Here is an 11,696-nt window from a genome sequence, read left to right as displayed (position 1 = left end):
TCGCAGTTATCCCCCTCATGCGCGCGCGCGCTCTCTCTCTCTCACACACACACAGAGAATCTCTCTCTTTCACACACACAGAAAAAAAAAACTCTCTCACACACACGCAGAGAAAAAAACTCTCTCTCACACACACACGCAAGGAAAAAACTCTCCCTCTTTCTCTCACACACACACACACACAGACAGAGAAAAAACTCTCCCTCTTTCTCTCACACACACACAGACAGAGAAAAAACTCTCCCTCTTTCTCTCACACACACACACACACACACACACACAGAGAATCTCTCTCTCTCACACACATGCAAAGAAAAAACTCTCACACACGTGCGCACGATGTTTTACTACGGATAAGCGTGTCGGGAATAAAGTCCCCATTGTCCGTATTGTATCGCATTTTGTCCCCACAACTTAATTCACACAGAGTTATACTGTGACTTTATGTATCAGCCAGTCACTGAATGTTATATTATTGTAGCCACATAGCACGCACGCTATCCTACACTTTCAAGCTAAAGCTAACTGTTTTTTTTTTTTGCTTAATTAGCACCAGCCTCCTCATGTAGCCTATAGAATGGGACATATTACTCTCATGACGACCTTACAGTCTACCTAACCTAATACCTAACAGTATTGACACAAAATTGTATAACTGCTTCTGTGAGATATTTCCATTGATTGCTACCCGATGCTACTGTACAACAAACTACATTTCAAACTAACTTCATCCTGGGATAGACTTCAGTCCCCCACGACCTTGTACACAGGATAAGCGATATAAAAGATGAAGGAATGAATGAATGAATGAATGAATGTGTCCACCACAATCCTAATGGGGACATTTGGTCCTCAAAAAGAAACACACACAAACAATAGAGCCTTATTCAGACTGCCAGCCCAAGTCTGATTTTAAATCTGACTGAAATCAGATTGCTTCCACATAGCATAAAGTAAAAAAAAAAAAAAAAAAAGGGAACAAGTGAACCTGATTTTGAACCAACTCTGGATGTGGTTCAAAATAAGATTCAAATTAATTTCCTTAAGATGTGTCTCAGTCTGGATGCTCTACCTGCTCAAATCACATTTCAGACTGTCCAATATTGTGACGCAATGTAAGATGGACGTTGAAGTCCAAAGTCCTTAAATAACTTGGCATGCAAATGGACATGGATATAACATCCAGATCAGATCAGATCAGATATGTGAAACCATGACTATGACGACGGTAAGAATTTATTAATTTTTTTATTCTGAATGATGCCACTTTCACGTGGTACTGAATCCGGTATGTAACAATGCATAACATGTTTAAACAGGTGATCGAGATTCATATGACTTTTACATCAATCCAACTTAACTTTTATCACACCTTCATGCTTCGAGGAAGGCAGGATAAAGGCTAACAACATAGGATGAAATCTCACTAGCAAAATAGTGAGATAAGAGACCTCAAACATTTAGAGTGCTAACATTTAAGCTGATGTGCAGCGATTTCAAAAGAAATGGTACCAAAACTAAGCTTAAATTTAGCAAGCATGTGAACAAAAGAACTGTCCAGGCCGAGCAACAAGCCCTTTTCTCTTTAAACTTGAATGTTTGAAGCTTAACAGTTATTTCACATTAGGTCTGGATATCAGATCTGGGCAACATTTGCCTGCTGCGTGAACACAGCTTTACTGTCCTAGAAGAACAATGAAAGGCTGTTTGACGAAGCTCATTAAAGTGAGCAAATGTACATCAATGTTTAATACATAAATTTACAATTGACAAATTACTGCAATTAAAAAAAAACATCAGAAGATACTGTTTTTAGAAAATAATTGTGGAGTGGCAACATCACAATAATCTCAACCAGAAGATAACTAAGCCAATCTTCATGTTTTTTAGCTTGATGAACATTCGTCTTTAGAATTTGCTGTTTTTTTTTTTTTAAACTGTAAGACCCATTGCCATTTACAGAGTTTTTTTTTTATTTCCTCCATGCCATTTACATGTCACTTTACACATTCCTGCCACCCTCTCATTATCTACTTTGAACTATTTGCACAATGCTACTTGATGTTTTGAACTTCTGATTATATGCAAAATACATTTTGTTGGATTCATACTTGGTACTTTGCTCAATGGAATCTAATCTAATTTAATCAGTGTGTTATCTGACCATATTGCTGCAAAAACATCAAACACAATCCCTCAAGACAACACCTGCATTTAACTCAAGGAAGTGCATTGTGATGAGCAGATTTACTAGCTTAAAAAAAATCACCAGTTTTGTTACAATTCTAAACAAGCTTATCAAATATGTTTTACCTACCATACACCACCTGTAGGATTATAGGGGAAAAGCCTAATTTGTCCACCTCAGTGCAAACATATACATTTGTTTATTTATTTGGAGTCACTGTGGCAATACATTAATTTTGACATTGCCCCACAATCACAATTTGCAACTGAATAAATTTTTTTCCACTGCTCTAATAGTCACAGACAAAAGATGTGCCACTGACTTACTTCTAACATCCTACTTGCACATAGAATAAAAATATTAAATATTCTTTTATCCACATTATTAGTAATAGAACAGAAAAATACATATGTGTTAAAGGCAAATTTACATTGATGAGCTAAATTTTGGCTCATAGTATTCCACTTTTTTCAGATGAAAAAAAAATCCTAGCAATGAATAAGGTTTTAGCGGACAAAAACTTCCTGTAAGGTTGCTGAATTATACTTTTAAATTTAAACAAAGTATCTGATGATGCCATAGCAACTACGGTGATAAGGTTTACAGTTCATGTTGTACTTCGATCTTCCTGAGCCTAGAACTCCAAATGTCCTTGAGAACAACCATGTTTCTTTCTGAATATCTCTGTAATTAACGCATTCTTAAAAAATAGGTCATTAGGGAAAAATCAAGACCAAGTTCCTGTGACATTTACTAGGTCAACAAAACACAAAATAGCATACTTTATAAACTGTGAATTTAGAGAATATTACACAAAAAAATAAATCCAAATAAGCTTCAACTAAACTTTTTCATAAGGCATTAGAATACAAGATAGAGAATCAGTTTTGACTTGATCTTTATTGTTCTGCTCGAGTTCACCATTAGCCATGACTGCAGTTATCCGTGACTTCTGAAAATGCATTTGAGCAAAACAAGTATTACACTTGTACTCCAAGTTTGAAAATAATACGCAAATTCATCATAAAGCTTGTATTCGTGTTCAGGTAACCAAACAAACAAAAACAAAAAAATACATAATTTTCCAATACACTCTGAGGAGGTGGGGAGGCAGGCTGATTCTAGAGTTTTGCTGTGCATGGTTAAATTCAGAACTGAGGCAGGGGGCGAGAAAAGGCAGAGATATGATACAGAGACGACTGGAGCAGAGTAGTAGTGTGGCTTCACTGCGCACCAAGAATTCCTTTTAGCCTAGTGCTCCTGGAGAGCCATGTTACATTAGCACATAACTTGCACAATCTCGGTATGTTTAAAAGAAGTTACATGTCCTTCTTTAGATGACGGCTGATATGCAACCGCATACACGCTGGTCATTCAGTGCCAAATCACTGGAAAGGTTTCCAATCACCCAATAGAGAAGCTGCTGTAAAATTGTAACAAACCAAGGACAAAAACAAATCCATCACAAAGCTGTCACTTTGTGCTGATATTCATCTTCAAACTCTCAGTAATCACATCACATAAGCTCATACTGGCACCAAAGTTAGTTATACAAAAATTAAAACGTGAATTCTGAACATAAAACATCTGGAATTACAGAGGGTCTTTAACAGCATCTTTGTCACTTCCCTTTCCATATCTCCAATTTCTCCCATACTTTTCTTCACTAAACACACAGAAGTTACGACAAGTAGCTAAGATGGCAATCGTTTGTGTGTTCGTTTTTCTTTCACTGTGATCTAAATCAGGACACACTCTTATTTACAACCGACAGGCTTGATAGCTTGATAAACTACCTGGACGTGAACCAACTTTTATCTGCCATTTTATCACTTACCCTCTGATATGTTTAGCAATTCAGATGTCGAGAGCTGAAGAGTAAATATGTGAATACACAACAGCTGAAGATTCTTTACAATGTCACATTACATCAAAAAAAAAAAAAAAAAGGTGGCTCTAAAGTGTGTGGTGAGTGACATCATCCTCTAGTGATTTCACACAGAATAACTCTAACGACTCTTTGTCTCTTCTATTGCTTCTTAAACAGTAAGTCATAAATGACTCTGTACTCAAGGAGGAAAAAAATATATGAAATTTTATATGAATATTTATATATATATACTTTTTTATATATATATATATATATATATATATATATATATATATAATAATAATCTATACTCTTAAACAGCAGGATTAAAAGCTTATAACAACCAAATAAGTGATCAACTGCAGAATGAAGCCATTTTTATGCAGTTGCTTTCCTTCAGCATCTATCTGAACACATCTGGATGGGCAGTGGGGTGTAAAAGGTGCAAAAAAGCTGTCAAGCTTCAAACTTTTTCCACACAGGTTATGTAGTAACGTAGCAAGTCCTCCTCCAGACATGTTCCACATGCAATAGTCAGACAAGAAAATCCTGATTAAAGCCAGTGATGGTCCATGTCCCCCCCAGCAGGACGAGAGGGTAGCAGTGGTTTCAAGTTGCCTGGCTGCTCTACTGTGCTCGGAGGGGTGAAAGCTATGAAACAGTCACTAGCCCCGAGTCCCCCGTCCGTAGCCGCTTAGAAAAAGGCACCACAACGCTTATGGGCGTGCACTGCTCCATAGCTAAGTTTCAACAAGAACACCGACAACCACATAAGAAAAAAGGAAGGGAAAAAAAGCACAAAAACTGCCTTACGGTTTGACGTGTACTTTTTAAAGCTGAAGTTTCTTTCTTTCCCTCATGTTTTTTGCAAAAAAATAAAAATAAGAAAAAAGAAAGGCAAAGAGAGAGAAGAAGAAAAAAATATCCATAATCCTTTTCGGCAGGCTGTTTGCCAGTGTGCATCAACTTATTACTGATGACCCAAATCAATCTGTAAATTTCATTAAAAAAGGGGAACAAAAGTATGAAGGGTGTCTCGTGAAAAGAGGGATCCTTTAAGGCGTTAGACCCTCAGGATGGGCAGCTACCACGGGTCCTCCAAATCTGCACCATTCTATAGAGAGCAAAGGGAGGTAGCAGAGAAAAGAATGACACAGGAGAGGGACAAAGATATTCATTAAGAAAAATATATAATTTTAAGCACCATGAACATAAATAAAAGACCTTATATATTAAATGCCTCAATGAACCATTGTATATCAAGCTTTTTAAATTATTAGCAGTACATAAATGTTTAAGTCACAATAAAAAGAACCAGGACATTTAAGTCAATTAAACCAGAAAGGAAGTTCAGCTGAAGCAGCGTTCTCCAAATAGTTATTGGCATCCAAGCAATGAGATTTATGCCCCATCTGACTTAACACTGCCAGGAGCAAATGTGTCAATAATATTTGTTTTCTATTTTACTACCACCACAGACAGAACACCAAGACTTCTACGCCTTGTGTTTTTCAAGGTTAAGGCAAGTCTCAGTGTGCTTTTGAACATATTAATATACGTATAATGACATACTGGTAACATACTGTATTAGTGCTTGGTGGGTTTTGTTAGGACGTTCAAGTTTTTTCCCCACAGTCCCAAGACATGAATTGTAGGCTGACTGGTGTTTCCAAATTTCCCGTAGTGTGTGTGTGTGTGTGTGTGTGTGTGTGTGCGCGCGTGCGTGTGTGTGCGTGTGTGCGTGCGCTCCTTGTGCCCTTCAATGTTTTTGGAACTCATTTAGGGTGTATCCTGCCATTTGCCCTAACATTCTAAGAACAGGCTCCAGGCACTCACGTGACCCTGCACAGAATAATGATTGATGGATAGGTGGAGGGATGGAGGGATGGATGAATGGAAGACAGAGCAATGTGCTGATCTCCATTTTTAAACTGCATTACAATGATTATTTTTATAACACCATACATTTTATTCTTTGCATATGACCTCAATTTTTAATTTATTCATAAATGTTCACATTTAGTACTTTCAAACAGCAGAAAGACAATAGTTTCTATTATCTTTTACATTGTTGCAGTTATAAAGAGGACCTGCTTAATCAGCTTTTTTTCTCCCTTCAAGAAAAAGCTTCACCATACCATAAAAAGCAGCTATCACAAGTACCATTATAAAGCTGGAACTGCAAGTCAAAGCTTATCAAATACCTTTTGACAATATTTGATTTAAACAGCACTATTGTATAGCCCTGTAGTATAATTTCTAATAAATATCCAACTAATGGCATAATGTTATTAGTGTATATGGCATAGTGTTTAAGTGATGTGTTTCTGGAGATCATGTAATCGATGTAAAAGTACTTGCACTGGGTTATCCGACACTGAATGTCAAACAATGTTGTATACTCAGTGAAGTCATAAAACAGTCCTTTACTGATTGTGCAGTCTGTCGATTAACATCAGTTTATCTATGATCACAACCTGTAGTCTCTGCCAAAGTCCCTGCACAGTTTATCAGAACATTAATCTAATCATGCCAGTGAAATCTTTACAGGTGTGTTCAGAGCAAGGGTCAATCTCCAGTTCCGAAAAAATGTGCAGTTCCTCAAATTTCCACTGGGAGCTTGTTCAAAAATGAGTTAATCCATATATAATTTGAGTCCAATCTAATGCAAAGTAATGTTAGTATATGAATAAATGTTAGATAAAAATGCTACAATGGCTAAGTAAATGCTAAGCAAGCTAGCTAGTGGTAAATGAGGTAAAGTAGGCAAGCCCTATCCAACAGCCAGACTCACCCATTTATGTATAAATAATACATATATAAAACAATATATATATATATATATATAGATATATAGATATATATATTTATATACATACTGTATATAACTCTTGAGTCTTCTTTATACTTCTGTAGGAAGCATGATTAGTCATTAGACTTTTACCAAATGAAACAGGAGGGCTGCATTAATGGAAATGTTTTATCATAAAACATGCACAGTTTTACGATAAAATTTGTATAAAATCTTTGTTTCCATCTTTATAGATTAGAATATACTCATCCTTAATCATGCCTTGAAGAAAAAAAAATCAGATCTTAAAAAAAGCGGATTGTTGGTCACTCTGATGGTGGACTATCCCAGAGACAAACAGCTCTTTCCACTGTTAACAAAGTTATAGTTTTATGATAAAAAAAGGAAGGTCTGCAACCTGGGCCTTCAAAAGGCGTCTTCACGCTTTTTGAAAATGTTGAAAGCAAGCCTCTCATTCCCGTGTCTACGTGATTTCTTAAAGCTACTAAATGAAAGTCAACAAAGCGGTAATAACATATTATTAGCTGAACCTTACTAGGTCCAAAAATGTTTTATTTTAAAGCAAATATTTTATCATAGGGTGTCTATTTTATTTGAACATGTCTGTGTATAGAGCAAATTTAGGCCCTGAATACACAAATAAAACCCTGATTACACAAGCCAAAACAGTATCTGATTTGTAATTGTAAAAAGCTCACATCAGAGAAGTAAACCCCTAGGCCGAATAAACAACTGCTTCATCACAGAACACTCTGTGACCTGACACAAACTCCTTTTACAGCTGATGAAGTGTCAAAGTTATTCAGCTAAACCTGTGGTTCTCAAAGTGTGGGGCGCGCCCCACTAGTGGGGAATACAGACATGACAGGTGGGGCGCAATGAACTGGAGGAAATTAGTGGAAAATAATAGGAAAGTACCTATTCTAATTCATGCTTTTCTTTATTGACAATAAAGATCGACACTCAAAACTAAACAATCACACGCAAAGAAATGGATCATTAATACAAGTAAATTAAAATAACATCAGAGAAAAAGTGAAACCATAGTGCAACAATAAGGTTTAACGTCGGCATATTAATTGCAGAGGAACAACATATAAGGAAACATTCGGTATTATATATGTCATTTCATTTATTCCAATGTGTATGCTGATGTTTCTGTATTTTTGTTAAAAATTTATATTTTTTCAGGCAGTACTAGTCTGGCATTTCTAGTTTCCAGTGTGGCAACAAAGTTGCTTTTTGATCTTTCAGGCACTGAACAGAAGGGAAGATCAATATTGTTCTACGCTTTTTGTTGGTGTGCAGCTTTTTGCGATGATCCCTAAATCATTTGTTGTGCTGTAGAGAGTAATGGTGTTTATGCTTTTGAACATGTATAATTTAAGGCGGATGTAGCTTAAAGACAATGTAGAGAGGAAATACATGTGGGTATCTTATTTGCGGGTTTATTTACGCAGCTATTAAATTCGGAGATGAGAAAATGCGAACATAAAACTAACTTTACCGCGGACACAAACCGGGTCAGTAGCATGTGTGAGCATAATAACGTCAATGGATAGATTTGTTACATGGACCACGAAAAAGCAGGTGATTCAGCACTATCAGCCTAATCAACCCAAAAGCCAGCCGAAAGGAAAACATGATGAAGCCTATGTTGCGCTTGGATTCATGGTGGGGGAAGAGGAGAGACCCGTGTGTGTTTTGTGTCTTAAACCGCTGGCAGAAGACAGCATGAAACCCAACAAATTAGGAGGACACTTAGAGACAACACACCCCAGTCACGTTAATAAGCCACTCGACTTCTTTAAAAGAAAGCTCTAGATAAGTGACGAAGTAAGCCTGTTATAACATTTGCACGTGTATTTTATCTGGTGAAACTTGGTGTTATTTGATCTTATTGGTTTAGAAATTGATATTTCAATAAATAGTAAACTTGGCCGTTTTCGTTATCATTTTGTTAACAAGTGGGGCTTGAAAATTCGCCCAACCCCTTAAGTGGGAAATGACAGAAAAGGTTTGAGAACAACTGAGCTAAACTAACACAGATCTTAACAATCTAGGTCAGACTATCAACTTCTTGTGAATTTAGCAGGGCCGTTTGTTCTGGTTAATACAAGCCATGTATCTGTATCTAATATGATGTGCTAACAATAGAACACAGGAAGGGGGAGACAGATAGACAAACTGATTACAAGTACTGTGCACTTTGGCCAACACTTAGTCAAGGAGACACAACTGCCTGTAAAATCCTGGCCTTATCACATAATAAACTGAAGTTGATGAGAAAGACAATCAATAGCTACACAGATTGAGTAAGAATCCGGCACAACCCCACCTGCAGACCCAGCACTACCTCCTGGATGTCCACTACATAAATAAGACAGCATTTTTGTACTGTACACCGTATCTCCACTTTAGCACAGAAATGCTGTGGTAAACTGTTTAGAAACAGTGGCCATGAACAAAAAGCGCTTGTAACAAAACAAAGGACTTTCATTGTAGCATTAATAGTCGACTGCATTTTCTCAGTATATCATAAGGATCTCTCCGTTTTTGATTTAGAATTCGACAACTGGAACTAAAACAACCTTCCAAACCTACCATAGCTGTAAGGACTCTGATGTCTGAAATCAAAGTCCTTACAGCTATGGCCATCTATGCAAACGTAAGAACTCAATCTTCAACTTGTGTGTCATACTGCATCTTATCTTTCCACGGTCAGCTGCACTACTTAGCTTTGACACATTAGGACACTAACCTAGTGCTGTGCATTTAATCAACTTTCTACATTCAATTACAATATTGGCTTCCAACGATTAAAAAGATAACTGAGCAAGTTATTCAGTACTGTTGAGTACTGCGAGCTATTCCATTTCATGGAATATTTTCTCATTGTGTTATAAATCTTGCATGTTTGTCTCTCGCTAAGAGCTAGTGATGACAGCATGAAGCTCATCTGTATCAGCATGTAATTGAGCCATGCATTAATTTATTTTAGCTATCACAGGGCATGAGGTTTAATATTTTGATATATCCTGAATTTTTATTGCACTTAAGTCTTTATCACAAGCACACAATTTAAATTTTCATGCAAACAACGGTTCACTCTGGCCCTGCACTGTGCTTGCTAGAGGTCACTAGAAAATGCATTTTCCGATTTAAAAAAAAGGTCAAATATTATCAGTACTAAAACTCATACTGTATCTTAATTAAATACACACATCTTTTAGCACAAGATGATCAAAAGTATCCCACTATTTATATTACTAATACAAATAATACTTTTACTATTGCTTAAAGATAAAAAAATTGGATTTTTAAAGAATTTATTTGCAAATTATGGTGGAAAATAAGTATTTGGTCACCTACAAACAAGCAATATTTCTGGCTCTTACAGACCTGTAACAACTTCTTTAAGAAACTCCTCTGTCCTCCACTCGTTACCTGTACTAATGGCATCTGTTATCAGTATAAAAGACACCTGTCCACAACCTCAAACAGTCACACTCCAAACTCCACTATGGCCAAGACCAAAATTATAGACCTGCACCAGGCTAGGAAGACAGAATCTGCAATAGGTAAGCAGCTTGGTGTAAAAAAATCAACTGTGGGAGCAATTATTAGAAAATGGAAGACATATCAGACCACAATAATCTCAGTCGATCTGGGGCTCCATGCAAGATCTCACCCAGTGGGTTCAAAATGATCACAAGAACTGGGAGCAAAAATCCCAGAACCACACAGGGGACATAGTGAAGGACCTGCAGAGAGCTGTGACCAAAGTAACAAAGGTTCCATCATCCTACCATCAGTAACACACTGCGCCACCAGGAACTCAAGTCCTGCAGTGCTAGACGTGTCCCCCTGCTTAAGCCAGTACATGTCCAGGCCCGTTTAAAGTTTGCTAGGGAGCATGTCCAGAAGAGGATTGAGAGAATGTCATATGGTCAGATGAAACCAAAATAGAACATTATGTTCAGAGAAGAAAGAAAACCGAGTTGCATCCAAAAAACACTATACCTACTGTGAAGCATGGGGGATGAAACATCATGCTTTGGGGCTGTTTTTCTGCAAAGGGACCTGGACGACTGATCCGGATAAAAAAAAGAATAAATGGGCCATGCATCGTGAGATTTTGAGTGAAAACCTCCTTCCATCAGCAAGGGCATTGAAGATAAAACATGGCTGGGTCTTTCAGCATGAAAATGATCCCAAACAAACAGGACAGGGGGGCAACGAAGGAGTGGCTTCGTAAGAAGCATTTCAAGGTCCTGGAGTGGTCTAGCCAGTCTCCAGATTGCAACCTCTTAGAAAATCTTTGAAGGGAGCTGAAAGTGCATGTTGCCCAGTGACAGGCCTAAAACATGACTGCTCTAGAGGAGATCTGCATGGAGAAATGGGCCAATATACCAGCAACAGTGTGTGAAAACCTTGTGAAGACTTACAGAAAATGTTTGACCTCTGTCATTGCCCACAAAGGGTATATAACAAAGTATTGAGATGAAATTTTGTTATTGACCAAATACTCATTTTCGACCATAATTTGCAAATAAATTCTCAAAAAATCTGGATTTTTTTTTCTTTGTCACTCATAGTTGAGGTATACCTATAATGAACGATTACAGGCCTCTCTAATCTTTTTAAGTGGGAGGACTTTGAACAATTGGTGGCTGACTAAATACATTTTGCCCCACTGTACATAAGTACATTGTGTGAGTAGAAAACTTTTTTCAAGAGGTTTTCTTTGTTGGGTCCTCGTATGATTGGTGTGTGGGTGTTTTTCTATGGGATTCTAATTTTTTTATTTTTTTGGTGTGGTGATC

The 11,696-nt window shown here is 37.2% G+C and overlaps 1 protein-coding gene across 2 annotated transcripts in view; it reads right to left on the bottom strand.

Moving 5' to 3' along the window:
* Positions 1-3,069: 3,069 nt before the first annotated feature.
* ppm1ba (protein phosphatase, Mg2+/Mn2+ dependent, 1Ba) overlaps positions 3,070-11,696 on the bottom strand; it is a 52,740-nt gene continuing 44,113 nt past the window's right edge. For both annotated transcript variants that reach the window (XM_053501853.1, XM_053501852.1), the window contains exon 6: positions 3,070-5,172. In XM_053501853.1, the coding sequence (XP_053357828.1) occupies positions 5,114-5,172 (59 nt within the window). In that variant the 3' untranslated portion in view covers positions 3,070-5,113. The remainder of the gene's footprint in view (positions 5,173-11,696) is intronic.

This window comes from Clarias gariepinus, chromosome 8, assembly GCF_024256425.1.
Source record: "Clarias gariepinus isolate MV-2021 ecotype Netherlands chromosome 8, CGAR_prim_01v2, whole genome shotgun sequence".
Classification (NCBI taxonomy): Eukaryota; Metazoa; Chordata; class Actinopteri; order Siluriformes; family Clariidae; genus Clarias; species Clarias gariepinus.
The sequence above is the reverse complement of the archived record's forward strand: the minus strand, read 5'-3'. Positions and strand labels throughout refer to the sequence as shown.